Source organism: Cornus florida, unplaced genomic scaffold (assembly GCF_030987335.1).
Source record: "Cornus florida cultivar Cherokee Brave unplaced genomic scaffold, ASM3098733v1 CherokeeBrave_3.0.0_Hap2_Chr06, whole genome shotgun sequence".
NCBI classification, from domain to species: Eukaryota; Viridiplantae; Streptophyta; class Magnoliopsida; order Cornales; family Cornaceae; genus Cornus; species Cornus florida.
Genome location: NW_026775576.1, coordinates 46732860 through 46754167, shown reverse-complemented (window position 1 = coordinate 46754167; position 21308 = coordinate 46732860). Strand labels below are relative to the sequence as shown.

The following is a 21308-nucleotide window of genomic DNA, read 5'->3' as shown; positions in this document are numbered from 1 at the left end:
TATTATTATTATTATTATTTTATTTTATTTTTTAAATGAATGGATTTGAAATAAAGAAATTTGAGTTTAAACAAAGACTGTTGATTGAAGTTAGATCATGAAACTGAAAGAGAAATGAAGGAGAAATTATATTAGAGGTACAATGTAGGAAGCATGGGTATAGATACGGGGTACGGATATGATATTAAATTCAAGGAAATATTAGATTAGAGGTACAATTTAAGCACTGATATAGATAAGTGATACATATATGACTCGATATGAGTGCAGCAATACAAAAAATCTTAAATAAACAGAATACTGGTAAGAGTATGATACGATAATAAAACATAAAATATTATATTTTTAAAAAAATATAAAAGATTAATTTTTATCAACTTTTTATAATATTATGAATATAAATGCAATCACTAATAGGAGTTGGTTTCACAAAACATAAAACAAGTATTATTTTGAATTTTTCTTAACAATTATATTATTATTAAAAAGTTTACAATTTCACTTCAAAACTTATTTAAAATGTATTTTAAAGTATTTAAAAACTATCGAATACGTAATCAAAGTATTTGAGAAATATTGGATACGTGTTATAATTTTAAAATTATGGATATCAGACATGTATATCTGGAGTGTGTCGATTTCCACACAATAAACAAATTTTATTACAATCCAGTTTAAACAAATTTTTTGTTACCTATTCTTTTACCATCTAGGGACACTAGTTGAACCACATGGGTAGAATCTGGGAGTGACTATTTTGTGTATACTATAATACCAACATTTTAGGTCCACTTTCAGTCTTCCAGTTCTGTCATCCACATACTTGTCACAATTGAAACTATTTTTACAACAGAGCTTCTTGGTTTTGGACAAACAAAATTCCGGCTACTACTACTACTACAACCATTGCATCAGACGACAAGAAAACAAACACAAAATTAACAACAAAAGTACACAAGGGATCCTTTGCCTCTTAATGCTAGGATGCTGCTCCACAAACATAGAACCTTCTTCTTCGTTTTCTGTGTGTTATATATAGCATTCTATAATGGGGCTATCCGTCCATCCTCACCAACCTTGCTGAGCAACTAAAATTCGTTGACAAAATGATGCCATTAACCTACAAAATTGAAATATTCAAATACACGGTTGACAATAGAGGGAGATAGGTAAAGAAGATGCGAGAGGCAAAAGAATGACAAAATTCAATAGGGAAAGCAAATTTTCTTCAATTTGCCTTTTTCTTTTTCGCATATGTACGTTATTCTACATAATTTTCCTTGAAATTTTCATTGGTATAGTTTAATTATGAGTGCACAACCCTATGATAAATGCAATCAAAGAGAAAGAAGACTAACACATTAATTAGTGAAAAACAGGATCATGCTTTAAATCTGTTTATTTTCAGCATAATAGATTTGTGAAAACTCATGGTAGTTTTTTTTTTTTTTTTTGAGTGGGGTGGTGGATTCCACCACATGCTCGTCAAAATTCCGACTAGCTAGAAATTATTATTCTTCCACTCACCTTGCTGGGACGTCTCAACTTGCTCCTCCATTACTAGATGGATACCCCATTTCTTGACGTCCACTTTCACTTCTTTGTTGTTACTTTCTTCGACGCATTCCAGCTCAATTGATGGATTCTTGTTCAACAAATTTCTAATTGGTCGGATGGCCTTTTCATACTCATCGTAATATTCCGTTACATGAGTAAGAATGGCGTTATGTAACCCGATATCCTTATCCTGGTAAAGCCACCGGCAGAATTCATGGCCGTTGATTTTGATCACAACTTCAGCTTCTTCTTGGATGATTCCATGTAATTTGAAAGCAACACAAAAAACAAATTCTTTGACGTTATTGTAAGAATGTAAATGATGATCATCCACCCCTAAACACACTGAAGAGCCTTCCCCCTCAATCTTATGGCTGAACCATTGTGGAATCTCACTTCCTGGAAAAAGGATTTGACCGATTTCCTGTCCCATAGAAATAGATATTATGAAGCTGAGTTTTCCATTCAAATACATTCATATAGAGAGAGAGAGAGAGAGCAAACCTGGAGATGACTTTGTGAATATATATTTGGCATGTTGTTGCTTTGATTCATATCCAATTTGTGGCACCCAGTGAATCTGAATCCCCGATTGTCTGGACTGTCTACACATGGTGGAAACCAATACCATTCCAATGATTCGCAGCCATTTGCATTCACCCAAAATACAGATGGCGGAAGTGATGTCAGTGTTCGGAGGCGGGTGCAACGCTCCAAATAAAGGCGGTTCAGCTTGGTGAGTTGAATGAAGCTTGCTGGTATGCTTGTGAATTTGTTGTCACTTAGATCTAATTCTTCCAACGAGGATAGGTGGCCAAAATTGTTGGGTAGGGATTCTTCTGATAAATTGCAGTTTTTGAGCTCTAAATGAGTTACAGTGCACAAATGGGAAAGCAGTTCCAGTTGCAAATAAGTTGAATTGGGAGTTCTCCTTTCCAAGAATGAATTTAGCATCAATGAACTTGACATCTTGGGAGATGGACGTCCTTGAAAATCATCTAGAATAAGGAAAATAAGGTTACTCAAGTGTTGGAAGGACGATGGTAACTGTTTTATACCAGTTCCTTGCATCTCAATATGTCTTAAAACCTTCATTCTAGAAAACATGTTGGTGGGAAGACTTTTAAGCTTTTTGCACCTCCCTAGCAGTAAAGTCTGAAGCCCTCCAAGATTTTCAATTGATGCGGGTAAATCTTTTATTGCAGTCATGTGTAAATCAAGTTCTTTTAAAACATCCATATCCCCACGAATCTCTGGAAACGTCTCAAGTTTTGAGCATTTTGAAAAAACAAGATATTCGAGATTTTTCAAGTGAATGCTTCTTGGGAGACTCCTTAGTTTTTTACATTCAGAAAGATTCACACTTACAAGCCTCTCATGAACTCCGCTGGAAAGATGAACCTCAACTAGATCTGCACATCCTTGTAGATTTAAATCCTCGAGACATGGAAGACTTGATAAATCAGGAGTTTTGTCCAAATATGGACAATTTCTGAAATGGAGGAGTTTTAATTTCCCTAGAAACTGCTAAATAAATAAGCAATGCAAAAAAACATATTAGTTTCAATAAACCCAACAATGCTATTTATAGGTAAAAAAATTGTGAAATAAACTATGATGATACCTTGATGTGAGTCGAAATTTGTTTGATTTGGCTATTACGAAGTTGAAGATGAACAAGATTTTGTGGATGGAAACTGGATGGCAAATATCTTTCTGGGTAACCATCCCAATCTAGATAACATAATTCATTCGAAAGATATGAAAGGCGTCCACAAGGCCGTATGCCGCGGAGTTTGAGCAGTTTAAGTCTCTTCATCTTCGCAAAGATATCAACATTTACACGTAACTCCTCTAATCGAAGGCCATAGGGCAGGTTTAGCATAATGCCTTTAATTGTTTCTGTCACCTAATTTGCACGAAAATGGTTTAAGTTACCACATGGTATTAAAACCTAAATAAGAGTTATTCAAGTTTGTAGCGGTTTATATGAAAAAAGAAAAAAGAAAAAAGAAAAGCAAAGCTTATCTTTTTTGAACTACTTTCATGTACAAAGAAACTTATATGTAGTTTGAACATACCGTATTCTCTTTGAGTACTTTATAGACATCTTCGTGAAACCATAACCTACTGCGTTTGCCCGGTTCATCAGGTGACTCTTGACGAACTATTTCTTTACCCATTTCTTGTATCAAATCATGCATATGCAACTTCTTGTCTGAGATAGTTATCAAGGATCGTTCAATAAGAATTGGAATTCTTGGGTAAAACCCGCTACTGCCCAATATATCCATCACATAATCTTTATCATACCCTTTGAAGAAACAAGCAATATCGAGGAATAAATCCTTCTCGGTATTATTAAGGCGATCAAAACTTATCTTAAGAACGTCATGAATCTCTCTATTAGGAATTCTTTTCAAATTATCCAGCTCATGTTCCCACTCTTTTTTACTTCTTCCAAATAAAAAGGAGCCCAAAACTTGAAGAGCTAATGGAAGGCCTTTGGCATAATTTATCAAATAGCGTGAGAGTTCCAAGTAATCTTCTACAGGATGGTTCTTCATGAAGGCATGCCAACTAAAAAGTTCAAGAGCTTCATCATCATTCAACAACTCAGCTTTGTATATTTCATGATCAATTTTATGCTCTACCAATAAACGTTCGTCTCTAGTTGTTATGATAATCGTACTTCCAAAACCAAACCAGTCATTTCCTCCAACTAAACTTTCTAATTGCTTCAAGTGATCCACATCATCAAGAACTACAAGAACCTTCTTGTAACAAAGTCTTTTCTTCATCACACAAATTCCATAATCAATGTTATATATCTTTGAATCTTCTTCCATCAGAATGTCATTCAAGAGTTGTTTTTGGAGGCAAACTAGACCACGTTGTTCTGAAACTTCTTTCACGTCGCCAAGGAAACAACAACTTTCAAATTGATCAAATATTCGATTGTAAACTGCTTTAGCAATCGTTGTCTTTCCTATTCCGCCGGTTCCACAAATTCCCACAATGTGCACATTCTTTGACCTATTGTCCAACAAACTGATTACTTTATTCACACGGGAAACTATCCCCACTTCGTACTTGGCAACACTTATTGGTGTAGACCCCAATTTTTTAAAAATCTCTTGAACAATTTCTTGGATAAACTTCGCCTCATACCTGTCAAGTACAAAGGACATTAATTAAGATACTTAGTATGAAATTGTATAAAAGGATAAATAAAAATTGAAACAACTATGATGGAACTTTGTTACTTCAACCTTAAGTTAATTTTGTTTCAATTCAAATTTCAATGGACGTATTCCGTGCTGCCAAATGCATCATAAGTGACAGGAGAAACAAATTCATAAAACAAAATACTATTATAAAACATTTAATGAACTTCTAAAATACCGTAAGAACTCATAATATGTAAAGAAAGTATCCAATTTTAATTAGATTTGCTTCTAGTTTGACACAAACATTGTGGTGTTTTTTCACCCTATAATAAATTCCTTTTGATAACATAATTTTTTTAAATAATACATTCCTTTTGCTACATGATCTTTGCTTTTACGCTTAATTTGCTTACCTAATTGATCACTCCATGCGTCTTTTAGCTGAGCTTTTGCACATATTTCATTTTTCAGCGTTGTAATCAATTTGAAAAGTGGCAGACATTTAAAATAAATAAATAAATAAATAAAAAAGCATTTTCATTCAAAATCTCAGGCACATTGAATAAGCCTTTGTTGAGAAATATTTCATGGGTATATAAGTGAAAAAAGCAAATTAACAAGGGTATAGGCCGTCCTTGTCAACCTCAAAAAATAGGATCCATTATTGGGTTGATCTCAACACTTAACAATGCATCGTGTGCATTAGAGAGGATGCTATAGTTTTTTTTTTTTTTCAATAACCGGGTTTTCAGAGCTTTGTCACGACTAACCACAGGACCCATACAGGGCAACCCTATAATATTTATGTTTTTCACCATTTTTCATTTTCTGGAATTTTCTGAATTTTTCGAGTGTGTTTTAGTCTTTTCTCGACTGCGTACCGGACACTGTGGGGTGTGCTAGGTATGTCCGAGAGTTGGTTGAGGCATTTCTTTGAGTTCAGGACTCTTGAAAATACAATGGTTGCCAATTCGGCATTTTTCTGTTTTTTGGGCCAGATGGTCCCGGGTGGGAACCGCTACCGGAATTGTTGTGCACAGGGGTGGTGTCACGGATCCATTGCATATTATGTGTATTTATTTTATGTATAAATTAGTTGGTTAGATGTATTTGTGGTGGTGATTGTTTGATGTGTGTAGATATATATATATATGTTTTGTGGTGAAAAATAAAGTAACAAGAAAAGATTTTTTTAAAAAATATATATATAAAGTGGGACCCACCATTATTGATTTTATGGCCAAAAAGCCATCTTTTTGGCCTTATTTTCTCCTCCTCTCCCAGCATGCTCTCTCTCCCACACTTTACTTTTCTTTTTTCTTTCTTTTTTTCTTCACAACTTCAATCTTTGATTTCTCTCCAACCATTTGGAAATTTTTAGTGCCGTTTGCGGCAAATTGAATAGCTCGTCATGATCTTCGATTTGATCGGAGCCATGCCCCATTTGGTGCACCTTAGAATTTCGAAATTACGGCTAGGAATTGGGCAATTTTTGGGGCTTTTCTCTCATTTGAGGTAGGGGTTCTAATTCTCATTTTCTTGGGCTCTCTGTGAATTATTCTTTTTAATTGTGGTTAGTATGCTTGATTTGTAGAAATTTCATGCTATATTATGTTATATATGTTGTGCCAAAGTTGTGACTATGTGTTACTTGGTGTATATGATGATGAAACATGTTTAATTGTGATTAATTCAAGTACTTTGTGCCTTTAGTGCTGAATTTTGTGATTAGCAAGCATGAGATATATTTTTAGAATTTTTCTTTTAATGTAAAGCATGTATATTGTTGAATGTTAACGTGATGAGTATGAATTTCTCCATTTACACGGCATTGAAATATATACGAGACATTCATGCATGGCATTGGGCAAAGAATAGGGAAAGTTGATTTGAAATGAATAAAAGAAAGGGATTTTTTTTTTGGGAAAAAGATTTGATAAAAGGATTTTGTGAAAACCCGGACGCCAAGGGGGTACCGACCGTGGCATTAATGTGACCTAGAGGGAACTAGGGAAACCCCCTAGTATGGTTGAGCTATTTCGGCCCAAATGACGCCGCGGGATTACTAAGGGTCAGGAACAATGGCCAATCCTTCTCTCGTGTCGCCAAAGGGTCACCGAGGGATGGGTTACGTTAACGGTTTGAAAAGTGAAGAAATGGATGAGATTTTGAAAATGGGGAGCGACATAGCACGGCATTGCATTTCATGACACGACATTAATTGTTTTTAGCCTTGAAATTGTATTGTATTCTTCCTCGGTATAGCATGATCCCGTTCCCTTTATTTTTATTCATTGTTTGGATTCACAGGGTCACAAGAGGTGTGTCTTAGGCACCACCTACTAAGCAATTTGCTCACCCCTTTATATTAACATTTTTCAGGACACGGATGCGAAATGGCGGACAACGATTCACCACATGCTTAGACCGGATTTGAGGCCTTTGTTTTGTAGTCTTTTGTATATGGAGCCATACTCCTTTGTATAGAATCATGTCATTTTGTATAGCCTTAGTGTATTTTGGATGGTTGTGTAACTAAGGAACTTGTGACTATCACCATATCCATGGATTTTAACTTGATGTATCCAAAGCTTAATCTTTGTAAATGATTTTGGAATAATGTAAGGATTTGTAACTCTAGGTTTTGGATGAATTATAATTGATGGGATGCTACATACATTGTTTTTGCATTGTGTTGGGACAGGTTTAGACTTGGATTAAGGTCACAATGGGACCAATGGGGTACCTAAGTGTGCAAATGTTTAACCTTAAGCTTTACAGGGCATTTTTTTAGTTTCTGGATTTAGGGAACTGGTACCTCATCCGGGACAGGTTCAAGGGGTACTTGATTCACGTTTTGGGCATTCTGCCTATGTAGAACCGGTATCAAGATTTGGGAACTGGTTCCAGCCCTCCAGTGTATATTTTTACCTTGACAGTGTATCAGCTTTGACAGCCTGACTTCGGACGATCATAACTTCTTCGTTCTAAACCCAAATAGGGTCATTGTTGAGTCTATTTTCAAGGATTTTAAATTAGCTTTCGAATAAGACCAACCTCATTCCCAAATTCCATTCATGTTGAGAGTTATGTTCGTTTTAGTGGAGCAGTATCGGGATTTCCCTTGAACCGGGTAAGGGTACTTTTGAGAAATCTTATCCAATGACCGTAGAACTTCACCGAGCATTATTGAATGACTAGAACGATTGTTTTAAACCTCATTTGATTAGTTTAAGGATGGATTACCCTTTCACATTGTAAAATGACCATTTTTCCCCTAGTGTGTCCTCGGGTTTGGTTAAGGACCCGGTTAGCAATCCGGACCCCCGGTTTGGGTCGTTACAAACTTGGTACCAGAGCTTTAGGTTCAAAAACCTAAGGACGACGGGTAGGGTTGGCCTAAGTAGGACTTGAGTTGATTTAGATGCACTGCATGTTAAAGTGTTTATCGTTTTGAGAAGCATGTTTACTTGTTACTTGCTTACGTGTTTACAATTTTGAAGGCATGTTATTTGCTAAGTGCTTACGTGTTTAAATATTAAAATTTGTGTTACATGGCCATGCATGTGAAGTAGTTATATGATCCAACTTTGAAGATGAATTGGGAATGTATTTAAAAACATGTTATACGTGATAAGATGGCAAGTTATGAGCACGAATTATGCAAGTGTGTAGTATATGAAATGATGATGAGGATGGAAGGGATATTTATTTCACGTAATAATTTAATGGACTTATTGTTTAAACTTTTGTGATAGAACACGGTCGTGTCAAGGGTTATATTTCAGTTAATGTGTATATATACATATATAAGTATGTTTTGTCTATATACCTATATTCTTATGTGTATATGTGGTCAAGCATGGGATGGTTGTGTGAGTTTTGACCTGAGTAGGCGGGGAGATCAGTTGCTCCAGGGTTGTTGGGTGTCAGTTCTTATTGAACAAATGGCTTGGTCTTTTAGATAGTGGATTGAGCTATTTGGTATACAGTCATTTTTATTTTCTTGTTGCATTTGTGCGGTGCTTAGAGTACAACTTTAGAATGGGTTTGAATTTCATATCATGGTAACTGTGTTGTGTGTGAGTTTCATGCATTGGTGTAGGGGTTTCTTGTCACCGTGGGGGTCAAGTGTGTGAGTAAGGGTTTTGTGAGAAACGTATGACTTTAGGAGGCTAGTGTTTGTGACTTGGGTCACAGTTTGGTGCAGAGGTTCTTTTTGAACCAGTTGTGGTAGGTGTGACAGAAGTTGTTTGAGTCACGAATGTAGTATATGGGTTGTAAATGTGTATTACAGGTGTTCTAGTACGGTATAGGAAGCATGTTGGTTATGGTTAGTCGAGAGGTGATTCCCATTCCGGGAAACTACGGGAGTGCGTCACGGGTAATTGACTCTCGGTGAGTTGATTGCATGGTTCAGTTTATGAGCGGGTTTTTGGGTTGGCATGGTTATTGAAAGGGTCTTGAGGTGGTGTATAGTGGTCAATTGTAGCTGTGTAGTGCAGGATTGCATGATAAGGTAGATGATATGTGGTCAACGGTATGCTTAGTCGTTTACGGATGGAAGGATAGATGATAGGTATTGTGTATCATGAGTTGTGTTTTGGAAATTAGAAGTTATGGGCTAGAGTTGTATTCCTGGTATGTTTAGAGTATCAAGTGATTGTGCTGGGTGTTTGAGGATTCAAGTGATAGATTGTTGATTTAAAATGATTGACTACATCGTTGATGGTTTTGAGGTGACAGTTGGGTGTTGAGCATTCTGGTTTTTGTGCTCATTTTTGTTTTGAGGATTTGTCAGCATGGCATTATCGTATGGAGGTTATTTTCTAATGGTAAATAGTGGTCGTTGTGGGGAGTAAAGAGAGTGGTGTTTGTTCTATTGTTATGATGGTGTTATCTTAAGGATGTTGGAAGAAGAATTGCTCGGTAGTGGCTTGATGATCTGGTGGGATTATAGGTTTGAACTGTTGATTTGGATAAGTGGCAATGAAGGTGTTAAGGTGTGATGTTTAGTGATGATGAGCAGAACCGTTTAAGGTATGATCCGAATGTGGTTCGGGGATGATGAGTTGTTTGTTATATGTTGTCAGGTAAGTGATGGAATTGTGCGCCAATTGAGGCAATTGTGGTCAGCTTAGTCTTTAGAACCAGAGAGAGAGGTGTTGCCATGTACGCATATTTTTCTTCTGAAGAGTCAGTGGGTTATTGTGACTGAGGTCATGGGTCTTGTGTGCACGGTGATTGAGGTAGTGTCGCCTGGGTAGGTAGAGATGAAATGGATGGTAAAGTGTCATTTTATAGTGTAGAGGTTATCGGTTGGGAGTGACTGATTCTAAGTAGAACGGGACGTGGTGTCCAAAGGGCTGTGATTGTTTTTAATGCTAGTGTGCCATGAGCGTCGGTGCTCTTACATGATTGGTTTTGGTTAACAAGGGTATCGTGGTGTATCGCATGCAAGGTTTCTGTGTTGACAGTGTGTGACGACTCGTTAGTGGCGAGGTCGCCTAGAATCGAGATTGTAGTCCCGTATATGTTTTCAGTTGGTTCTTCTCCTTGTGTATAGGGAGTTCATTTCATCTCAGGAAAGATTGGGTGTCCATGGTTGGACGATTGGTGAGTAGCGTGTGATAGGGTGTCGGGTGCATTCGGGTACGAGTTGTCAGTCTCTTGTGAGAGCGGGGTCGTTACCCTTTCCATTTGTTCTAGTTCTGGTAAGGACATCGTTCGTCATGAGCCTTGTTCTCTATCTAGGAGTCGTGTGCGTCCGCGAATGGACGGACCTATATGTGAATTGTTGTGTTGTTAGAGTTCACCGGTAAAAGTTTGGTTGAATGGGTCGACTCACTCCCACGGAGGGAGGTGGAGTCTTTGGTTTTGTGGTGCTTGTTCTGAGAGTGTTCTTGACAGGTAGTGTGTGAGGCACGAGTTGTCAATTAGGGATGGTATGTTTCTGGTGTTTAGTATTAGCAGTGATGGCTAGGGGATGCGTCGTGAATCGGGAGTCTGAGGATGATTAAGTGATGGGATGTGTGTCATGTACTCGGATGTTTCTATAGGCGTTTGATTCGAGCAGTGTTTTGAGGATAAGTGTCGATGTTGCCTTAGAATTTTGTGATTAGAGAAAGTGAATGTGTGATTCCATTGAGGAATAATAGAATTGGTTGACTTTGGTTTTGAGGTTTTAGGTATGAGATAGTCGTATTGTGTGTTTTGAAGAGGTAAGAATTGAATTGAATGATCTTAGGGAGTTGTTTGCGTGGTATGGGTGTTATGAAGAGATCAGAGATCTTATGCGTTGGTCGATGATTATAGTACTTGGTATCGTATTGCTATTGGCTTGTTATAGGTTGTGTGATTGAGGTATGATCGGATTTTAAAGCTGACATGTGACTGTATAGTTGTTGAGGTTATGTAAAACGACGGATTGATTAGAGAGTGGATCTTATGATTGTTTTGTGGACTATGTGGAGTTGTGTTTGAGGTTTAGACCTAAGGATCGGAATGACATCTGTGTTGAGATCGGATCGAGGATGAGAATGGCTTGGCCAACCATTTATCCTAAATCAGTCCCTCTTTAGCACGATGTTGGGTCAAAGGTCACTAATTGTTTCGATTTGTCAGGAACAGTGAGAGCATGGAATTGCAGGTTGTATCGATGTGATAGTGGGGATTTAGGTGGTTGTCTCAGGTAACGAGGTAGGTTAGGTATGACCAAGTGTCTGATAACAGGTTTGTGGTACAATCATTGATTATTGAGGATCTCGTTTTGGGGATTTGTGTCCAGGATACAGGATAGTACGTTTTGTTGTTCTAGTGACTCATGATTACGTAGTCGTTGGGAGATCTGTTGTTTTGTCTTCTTAAAGTTGTCTAGTATGATAATTGCCGTATGATGCGGTTGGTGATCGCTTATACTGATATGTGATGGTGTAGCTGTGTGTTAGATGGCGAGTGTTGGTTTGACAGAGATGTGTAGATTGAGTTTGAGCTTGATTGTGTGATGGATAGGGTTCCTTGTCTGGGATTTTCTGTGTCCTTTAAAGGATGAGCTGAATAAGGAAGTTGTCATGTTCGGGGGTCTTGTGACTATTCTTCTTTTGGGCTCTGAAGCCTTGTGTAGTGGTGTAAAGGGGATCAGTGCTGGTTTTAAGTAAAGTGTAGAATCCAGCGGGTTTTGTGTATGATGTTGTGAGTGATGAGTACCCTCATAGGGTGGTAAGCATTGGGTTTTTCTAACGACAGTGTGTGATTGCCTATTGGCATCGGGTGTCAAAGGCAACAAGGTTGTTAAGTTCTTAGCTTTTTGCAGTTTAGTGAGGTGTTTCTCGGGAAGGTGTGTGGCTGTGAGTCTTCTTTCTTAAGGAGGGTAGATTTCGAGGACGAAATTTTTTAAGGAGGGTAGATTGTAATATTTCTGTTTTTCACCATTTTCCATTTTCAGAATTTTTCGAGAGTATTTTCATCTTTTCTCGTTTTGTGTACCAGACACCGTAGGGTGTGCCAGGTATGTCCGAGAGTTGGTTGGGACATTTTTTTGAGTTCAGGACTCTTGAAAATGCAATGGTTGCCAATTTGACATTTTTCTGTATTTCGGGCCAGATGCCATTACCGGAATTGTTGTGCACGGGGGTGGTGTCACGAGTCCATTGCATATTATGAATATTTATTTTATGTATAACTTAGTTGGTTAGATGTATTTGTGGTGGTGATTGTTTGATGTGTATATATATATATATATATATATATATATATATATATATATATGTTTTGTGGTGGAAATTAAGTAAAAAGAAAAGATTTTTTTATAAAAAAATAAATAAAGTGGGACCCACCATTATTGATTTTATTGCCAAGAGGCCATCTTTTTGGCCTCATTTTCTCCTCCTCTCCCGGCTTTCTCTCTCTCCCACATTTTACTTTTCTTTTTTCTTTTTTTATTCACAACTTCAATCTTTGATTTCTCTCCAACCATTTGGAGATTTTTGGTGCCGTTTGCAGCAAATTGAAGAGCTTGTCAAGATTTTCGATTTGATCGGAGCAAAGCCCCATTTGGTGCACCTTGGAATTCTGAAATTAGGGCTAGGAATTGGGTAATTTTTAGGGCTTTTCTCTCATTTGAGGTAGAGGTTCTAATTCATTTTCTTGGGCTCTCTATGAATTATTCTTCTTAATTGTGGTTAGCATGTTTGATTTGTAGAAATTTCATGCTATATTATGTTGTATATGTTGTGCCAAAGTTGTGACTTTGTGTTGCTTGGTGTATATGATGATGAAGCTGGTTTAATTGTGATTAATTCAAGCACTTTGTGCCTTTAGTGCTGAATTTTGTGATTAGAAAGCATGAGATATATTTTTAGAATTTTTCTTTTAATGTAAAGCATGTATATTGTTGAATGTAAGCTTGATGAGTATGGATTTCTCCATTTGCACGGCATTGAAATATATATAAGACATTCATGCATGACATTGAGTAAAGAATGGGGAAAGTTGATTTGAAATGAATGAAAGAAAGGGGATTTTTTTTTGGGAAAAAGATTTGATAAAAGGATTTTGAGAAAACCCGGATGCCAAGGGGTACCGAGGGTCCGTGACGTTAATGTGACCTAGAGGGAACTAGAGAACCCCCTAGCCTGGTTGAGCTATCTGGGTCCAAATGTAATACCCCTAATTTTAAAAATGATAGTCTCGATATTTAATTAATTGTTTTTGCACTTTGTTTTAATTATTTGATTTCTTGGTTATTGTGTTTAATTGCTTATTTGAATTAATTATTTATGTGACTATTTGGAGTGACTTGTTTATTTAAATTATGTGATGATGTGTGTTATATTGTATGAATGATAAGTGTTTATTTATATTTTGTTTGTTAGGAATTAAATGGTTGTTTTATTTAAGTTTTATTTTATTTTAATGGTTTTGGATAATAGGAATGGACTGTCCAATTGAGTCACATGAGCTACTTGGATAGGCCACTTAATGGGTATGGATATTATCCATGGGAAGTAATGCATATAGATATGGGTATATATGTATACACGGATGTTATTATTTATTATCACATATTTTTAACATATATATATAGTTATATATATCACGTAGCAGTCTATATAAAATATATGTATATCTTATATTTTCTTTTCTTTTCCTCTCCTTAAGATAGCCGACTTATTATTGGTTTAGGATTAGGGTTAGCCTATGCTAGATATATATATATAACGTTGTGTCTGCCGAGGGTTTTAGAACCCTATTCACGTAACAGTGGAGGCAGAGAGAAAGAACAGAGAGTTTGTGAGAGAATGGAAAGAGGAGGAGGAGAAGGATTGGCCAAGAACCTAGGCTGAACCAAGGAAAGGAAGAAGGGATTGTTCGTGGGTTGAACCAAGGGCAATAGAGGAGTTGAAAATAGTCAAGGGTTGCCGGAAAGTCTAGGAAGTCGACGTTGAGATTTTAATCGAAAATCTCAAAGGCAAGTTCTTATTCTTACTCTCTCCCCTAGACTTGTGTTCTGTACATGCCTAGTTAATCTCCAGGATTTAATCGGATATTAAAACTGGTCTTGATTGGATGTTAATTCTGAATTAAAACAGTATTATGTGATTTTGTTTGAAATTGTTTAATCTTGAATTGTGTTACATGAAGATGTGTTTTTAATTGGTATTAGTGATGCATACTAGGTTATATACATGATGGGGATGTATTGGGACCTAGTTCAGACACCTAGGAACCTTAGTAATGGAGGACAAAGGGACTAGAATTCGCCAGAGATGGAAAAGATGGAGTCTGGGAGAAGTGGAGGCGGCTCCATTGGAGTGGAGCCGCCTCCACATTTAAAGGAGGCGGCTCCTTTGGAGTGGAGCCGGCTTTACCTTTAATGGAGTCGGCTCCCTTGCTAGCAGTGTATTTTTTTATGAATTTTTGGGTTTTTTCGAGGCTGGAATGATAATTTGGACTTTCATGCGGGTTTTAAATGATTTAAATGAGCATGTTAAACTCCTAGAAAGATTAATCTAGGTTTTTAAGCTTAAAACTTGAACAATATGAGATTTTAAATAAATTTGCATATTGTTATTTGATATGGAGTAATTAAGGCTAATCTTTACTTTAGCAATTTTATATGTATGATTATACAGTCTTTAATCATGTATCAACGGCATAATATAATCATGTTATTTTACATATTTTTATTATGCTTGTTATGGATTAATTGATGTTTAGAGTTATCATTTATTTTATCGATTATTGGATATGTGGATTGTATGAACCGATATGGGACGGTGGCATACTAGGGACGGATTAGCTCAAAACGCTAAGTCCTACCTATTCTTGTATAAGGGAATGGATTAACTAAAAATGTTAAATCCTACTTATATTCGTGTCAACTCAACTGAATAAGTTGAATGACCTATCTGGATTATTTATGGATTCGTGTCAGCTCAATTAAACAAATTGAATGACTTATCTGGATTATTTTTGGATTCGTGTCAGCTCAACTGAACAAGTTGAATGACCTATCTGGATTATTTATGGATGGATAGGATAGATTTTATATACATATAGTTATGGTACCACGATATGAGCTTGAGTCTCAGGATCGATGGTTAGGGAGCATATATGCAGTGAGATGCATAACTGGCTATGATAGTTGTGGTGTACCCTGTTAGGTCTAGGTACTCATGCCCACTTCAAGTACATTTTGCATGTTGCCTACTAGTCAGGTTGAGACCACTTTGTAGTCCAGTGAGAGTCCCTTAGTATGTGTATATATATATATATGGACTATTTAGTTATTATTGAGTTGTCTATGATGTATTTGCGTATCGGGTCTCTGTTTGGATTGTAGTAGAGTAGAACTTACTCGTGGACCTGACTCACTATTATTTTTCAGGTGTTTGACAGTTCCAGTCTTAGAGGTTGTTCGCACCGAGCAGAGACAGTCACTCAATCTTCCGACTACATAGGATTTCCCTTCATGGTTTTAGCTTTGGATTTTATTTCAGTTATTTACTTTCAGTTGGGATTATTGTTAGGGGCCCACTAGATGGTTTCCCGAGTTGTGATAATATTGTAGATTTTATAATTATTGGATTATATAATTAGTATTTCAAGGATTATTATTTAGATTATTTTCAGCTTAACTATTTATTCTTTATTCTTTTTATACTCATGCTTGTTTATATAATTAATTGTTTGGTATCCCTTGGATTTGTGCTCGGACTTGATCACCCGTGGCTCTAGAATCGAGGGGTATCACACCAAATGACGCCGCAGGGTTACCAAGGGTTAGGAACAGTGGCCAATCCTTCTCTCGTGTCGCCAAGGGGTCACCGAGAGACAGGTTACGTTAACGGTTTGAAAAGTGAAGAAATGGATGAGATTTTGAAAATGGGAAGCAACATAGCACGGTATTGCATTTCATGGCACAACATTAATTGTTTTTAGCCTTGAAATTGTATTGTATTCTTCCTCGGTATAGCATGATCCCGTTTCCTTTATTTATATTCATTGTTTGGATTTACAGGGTCACAAAAAGTGTCTTAGGCACCACCTACTAAGCAATTTGTTCACCCCTTTATATTAACATTTTTCAGGACACGGATGCGAAATGGCGGACGACGATCCACCACATGCTTAGAACGGATTTGAGGCCTTTGTTTTGTAGTCTTTTGTATATGGAGCCATACTCTTTTGTATAGAATCATGTCATTTTGTATTGCCTTAGTGTATTTTGGATGGTTGTGTAACTAAGGAACTTGTGACTATCACCATATCCATGGATTTTAACTTGATGTATCCAAAGCTTAATCTTTGTAAATGATTTTGGAATAATGTAAGGATTTGTAACTCTAGGTTTTGGATGAATTGTAATTGATGGGATGTTATATACGTTGTTTTTGCATTGTGTTGGGACAGGTTTAGACTTGGATTAAGGTCACAGTGGGACCAATGGGGTACCTAAGTGTGCAAATGTTTAACCTTAAGCTTTATAGGGCATTTTTTTAGTTTTTGGACCTAGGGAACCGGTACCTCATCTGGGAACCGATTCAAGACTTGGTTCACGTTTTGGGCATTTTGCCCATGTGGAACCGGTACCAAGATTTGGGAACCGGTTCCAGCCCTCCAGTGTATATTTTTGCCTTGACAGTGTATCAGCTTTGACCGCCTGACTTCGGACGGTCATAACTTCTTCGTTCTAAACCCAAATAAGGTCATTCTTGAGTCCATTTTCAATGATTTTAAGTTAGTTTTCCAATGATACCAACCTCATCCCCAAATTCCATTCATGTTGAGAGTTATAATTGTTTTGGTGAAGTAGTGTCGGGATTCCCTTGAACCGGGTAAGGGTACTTTTGGAAAATCTTATCCAATGACCGTAGAACTTCACAGAGCATCATTGAACGATTAGAACGATTGTTTTAAACCTCATTTGATTAGTTTAAGGATGGATTACCCTTTCACATTGTAAAATGACCATTTTACCCCTAATGTGTCATCGGGTTTGGTTAAGGACCCGATTAGCGATCCGGACCTCCAGTTTGGGTCGTTACAAAACACCCCCCCCCCCCCCCCCCCCCAAAGACTATTTCTGCCGTGGCCCCAAGGAATTGCTGACACCTAGGAGGAATTGAACTTTGAGACCTAAAGCTTCATGAGGCTCTAGGGCCTAAGTCTTTTCCACTAGGCCAACCCCTTTAGGTTTAGAAGGATGTTATAGTTGGAGAGATAAAAGGCTAAGAACCACAAATATTTTAGAAGGATGCTCCATTTGTTTCACCGTAAAATATTTTTCGGAAATCATTTTCCTGTGTTCAGGAGACTCTAAGGTTAGGAAATTATTTTTTATGTAAATCATTTTACCCCCAAATGACTGAAAATGATTTACCAAAAAAGTTTACGTAAGTCATTTTTCACAGACTACCTTAGGTCATCTAACCATTCATATTCTTATTGAACCTCTATGTCTCTTAAACAACTAATATTTTTCAGTTCTCCCAATCTAAAAATGTAATCTTCAATCTTCAAGTTGGTCGAGGAACAAATTTGGGTCGAGAGCATGTTTTGTTATAGAGAGAGAGTAGAGAGAGAAAGTAACGAGAAGGAGATGTGAGATATATATTGTGTATTGGCTAATTTCGTTGTCAAAACAAGTCTAATCGAGTTGTAATTTTTCGGTTCAAAATTTCAAGATTGAATATCGGATGCGGATTTGAAGAAATTCAAGTGTTCATATTTTAATACACTCTGGGATGATGAGAACAATTTAGAAAAGTATGTGAATGTGTGAGAACACTTAGAAAGATTTAGAATGTTGAAGAGAATAGCAAGTTTCACTTCTGTGCATTGGGAACCGGTAGCCACATTGGGAACCGATAGCCAACTGTTGTTCAAAAAGGGATTCTTCACTACCCTTCTTGAACCGGTAGCCAATACCTCTACCATTAACCGGTAGCCAATACCTCTACCATTAACCAGTAACCAAACTTAGTACCAGTTTAAGGTTTTCGATCATGAATGGTAACTTTAGTTTCCTGATCCGTTTTTATTCTTTTTTGGTCCAGACTTTCTTCTAAAGCCTATGAACGAATTTTACTTGTTTTACAAGTATTCTTAAGTCTTCCAAACTTTTATATAATGCATCTTTCATTCATAATTGAAGTATGGCTATGAGGAACAAAAATTCATTATTTTGAGAAAGCCTTTAGAAAGATAATTTTCAGAAAATCAAATCTAATTTTTCTAATTTTATTTTTGAGAGCACACACATATATTCATGAGTGATTTAATAGTGTTGTTCTCTACCCCATCGGAATTGGAACTTAATTGAAGATTCAGAGATTCCGAAAGAGCAGTTTTATTTCTTCTACATATAAGTTCAGATCTTGAAGCAAAGAAGTGAAGCGATTACATTTTGAAAAAGTTAAAGCATTTAAGGAGTGTTGTTTGATCTACCAATAATCCTTTTACAGAGATCAAAAGTAAGTTTGAGATCAAAAGCTGTTGGACAAGACGTCGCAAAGCCAGAAGATTGTCAACAATTGGTGTTTGGTAGAACGATAGGGTATGAGCCTGAGTCAAAGTCCATTGTACTTCGTTTCAAACATAGTGGATCGATTTATTTTGGACTACACAGTCCACGAGGTTTTTTCCCACAACAATTGGCTTATTCTACCAATTGGGGTTTCCTCATTAAAAATCTTGGTAACATCTCTCTAACTCTACTTGCTTTACTTTTCAGTATTTATCTTTGTGATTGTAGATGGTTAATTAATCATATTGCTTAGGTAATTTAATCAATCACAAAAATTGGGCAAGTTATCCTAATAATCTCATCTAGGTCATTAAAGGAGTTAATCACAATTAAATCAATTAGAAACTTCTGCACCGCGTAACTTTTACAAGAGAGGGAGGGATGGTTTAGGGTAGAGAGAGGGGGATGGTTAAGGGGATACTATTCATTGTTAATGAGGAACATAGAAGAAAGAGAGAGAGAGAGTGTGTTAACTTCTGGGTACCATTTCCTGTTGGTGAGGATCACTAAAGAAAGAGTTAATTGTGCACAAAAGTTAATCTAGAAAATATTTTACACACCGTCGCCAAACACTTAAAAATAAAAAGGACATTTAAGATGAAAATATTTTGTTTACGAGTCTAAACCCCAACCAAGAGTCAGGCAAAAGAAAACCTAAGAGAAAATGAATCAGGAAAGTGCCACAAGAATTGTTGCAGAGATCAGTAAAACGGTGATTTTCAGCTCAGTTTGTATGAACTCTTCTCCATTAAAAGAAACAGAGTCATCCATGAACACACAGAATTAAATAAAAGAAAAGAAAAACTAATTACTTTTTTTTTTTTTCTTTTTTTTTTTTGTAAACTAAGCAAAATTATTATTATTATTATTATTATTATTGTGGGGTGGTGGTTGTTAATGAATGCTAAATGCTGATAGAAGCAGAATATAAATTGAGGTAGTATTTTTACCCATTTGCTATATTGTTTAAATCCCACCCGCTTAAATTTGCTGCCTCCACCAAAGCTTCCCTCCATGTTTGCACCTTTTCCTTGTTCTCGCAGAATCTTTCTTCATGTTTGGCAAAGGCTTCTGCGAAATTCCCTGTCTGTTTCCGTACTTCTGAAGGATCTACGTTGTAGAAGACAGGCAAAACTGTTTGTCCATTCTTGTTGCATTCAATGATCTCCGCCAATTCGTCCAAGCACCAAGAAGAAGTAGCATAACTTTTTGAGAAAACGACGATTGCAAATCTTGATTCCTTAATAGCCTTGCGGAGTTCCGGAGAAATTGAGATTCCTTTCTCACGTTTCTCATCATCTTTGAAGGTGTAAATTCCTTTCTGTTGCAGAGCCACGTAGAGATGGTCCACAAAGTTTTTGCCAGTGTCATCGCCCTTGAAATTCAAGAAAACATCGTAAATCCATCGAGTTAAAGAAGAAGATGAGGAAGAAGAGGCACCAACCGCCGCCATATATTGACAACTTTACTAATTCGTGAATGCAAAATTACTGTGTGTTTTTATGATACTTCAAGATATATATCTCTCCCCCCTTTTATTAATTAAATATTTTCCTTCCTATACACACTACTTTTTTTTCTTTTGGTCGAATATATACTTTACTTTGGAGGATGGATGCGCATAAAATGAAGTTGCCGGGAACCATTCATGAAATTTCAAAATTTTTTATTTATTTCTTTTGGTTGCGGTGGGTGTTACCCTCCACATTAATGCAAGTGGTTGGATCTTTTAGAATGATAAGAACATACACTGTGCGGTGATGATAAGATTGACTAACATAGTGCCGCTCAATTTCAATTACTAGTCTCTTGAAAAGAAGTGAAAAGGAATCTACACCACCTTTTAATTCCAACTTTATACTTACCAAAAAAAAATAAAAAAAAACTGCACCACCTTTCTAACATCTAATTGGTGGTCCAAGTCCCTACCAAAGTTAAGATTCTTTTGCCTAAATTCCAGTGAAAGTAATTTCAATTTCGCTTTTTCAGTAGGCCCTGTCATTTAGTAATTAGTGCCCTAATATTTAATCTCATTGCACAGTCCTGAATATGAGTTGGGAAATGACATTTCTTATTTAATAATGTTGGACTATATATTACAATATATTGTTACAATGTATAAGTTGGGTGCGAATTCTCTACTGTAAGGTTCCATGCAATAACTTTTAAGTGGTTTATATTTGGTTATATCATTCTTCAGCTGTTAGACACTGGGACCGTATTTGGTCAATTATACTAACATTTATAAATAACATTTCACCATCATTTATAAGAAACATCATAGGAATCTAAAAAGTAATATCACCATTTGTAAAATGACAATATCACCACTTAAATAGTAAAGGTTATTGACCGCTAAATTAACAAATTAAACCATCTTCACTCTCAAAATAAGGAATGCACATAATACAGACTAAGTAATGTTACATATAAACGTAACTCAATTCAACATATCATTTATGTTATTATTTAAAATTAAAGTATTTTAAAAACACTTTAACATGCTAATTTAAAAGATTTAAACCAAAATTAAAGTCACTTGAATTAATTTT

The 21308-nt window shown here is 36.4% G+C and overlaps 1 protein-coding gene across 1 annotated transcript; it reads right to left on the bottom strand.

Moving 5' to 3' along the window:
- Positions 1-755: 755 nt before the first annotated feature.
- Positions 756-20766, bottom strand: LOC132311428 (disease resistance protein RUN1-like). The gene is made up of 6 exons (XM_059809333.1): positions 19707-20766; positions 3639-4728; positions 3182-3466; positions 2062-3081; positions 1528-1981; positions 756-1120 (listed from the first exon to the last, which is right to left on the bottom strand). Exons 1-6 carry the CDS (start codon positions 20207-20209, stop codon positions 1116-1118), a joined length of 3357 nt encoding a protein of 1118 aa, XP_059665316.1. The 5' UTR covers positions 20210-20766; the 3' UTR covers positions 756-1115.
- Positions 20767-21308: the final 542 nt, after the last annotated feature.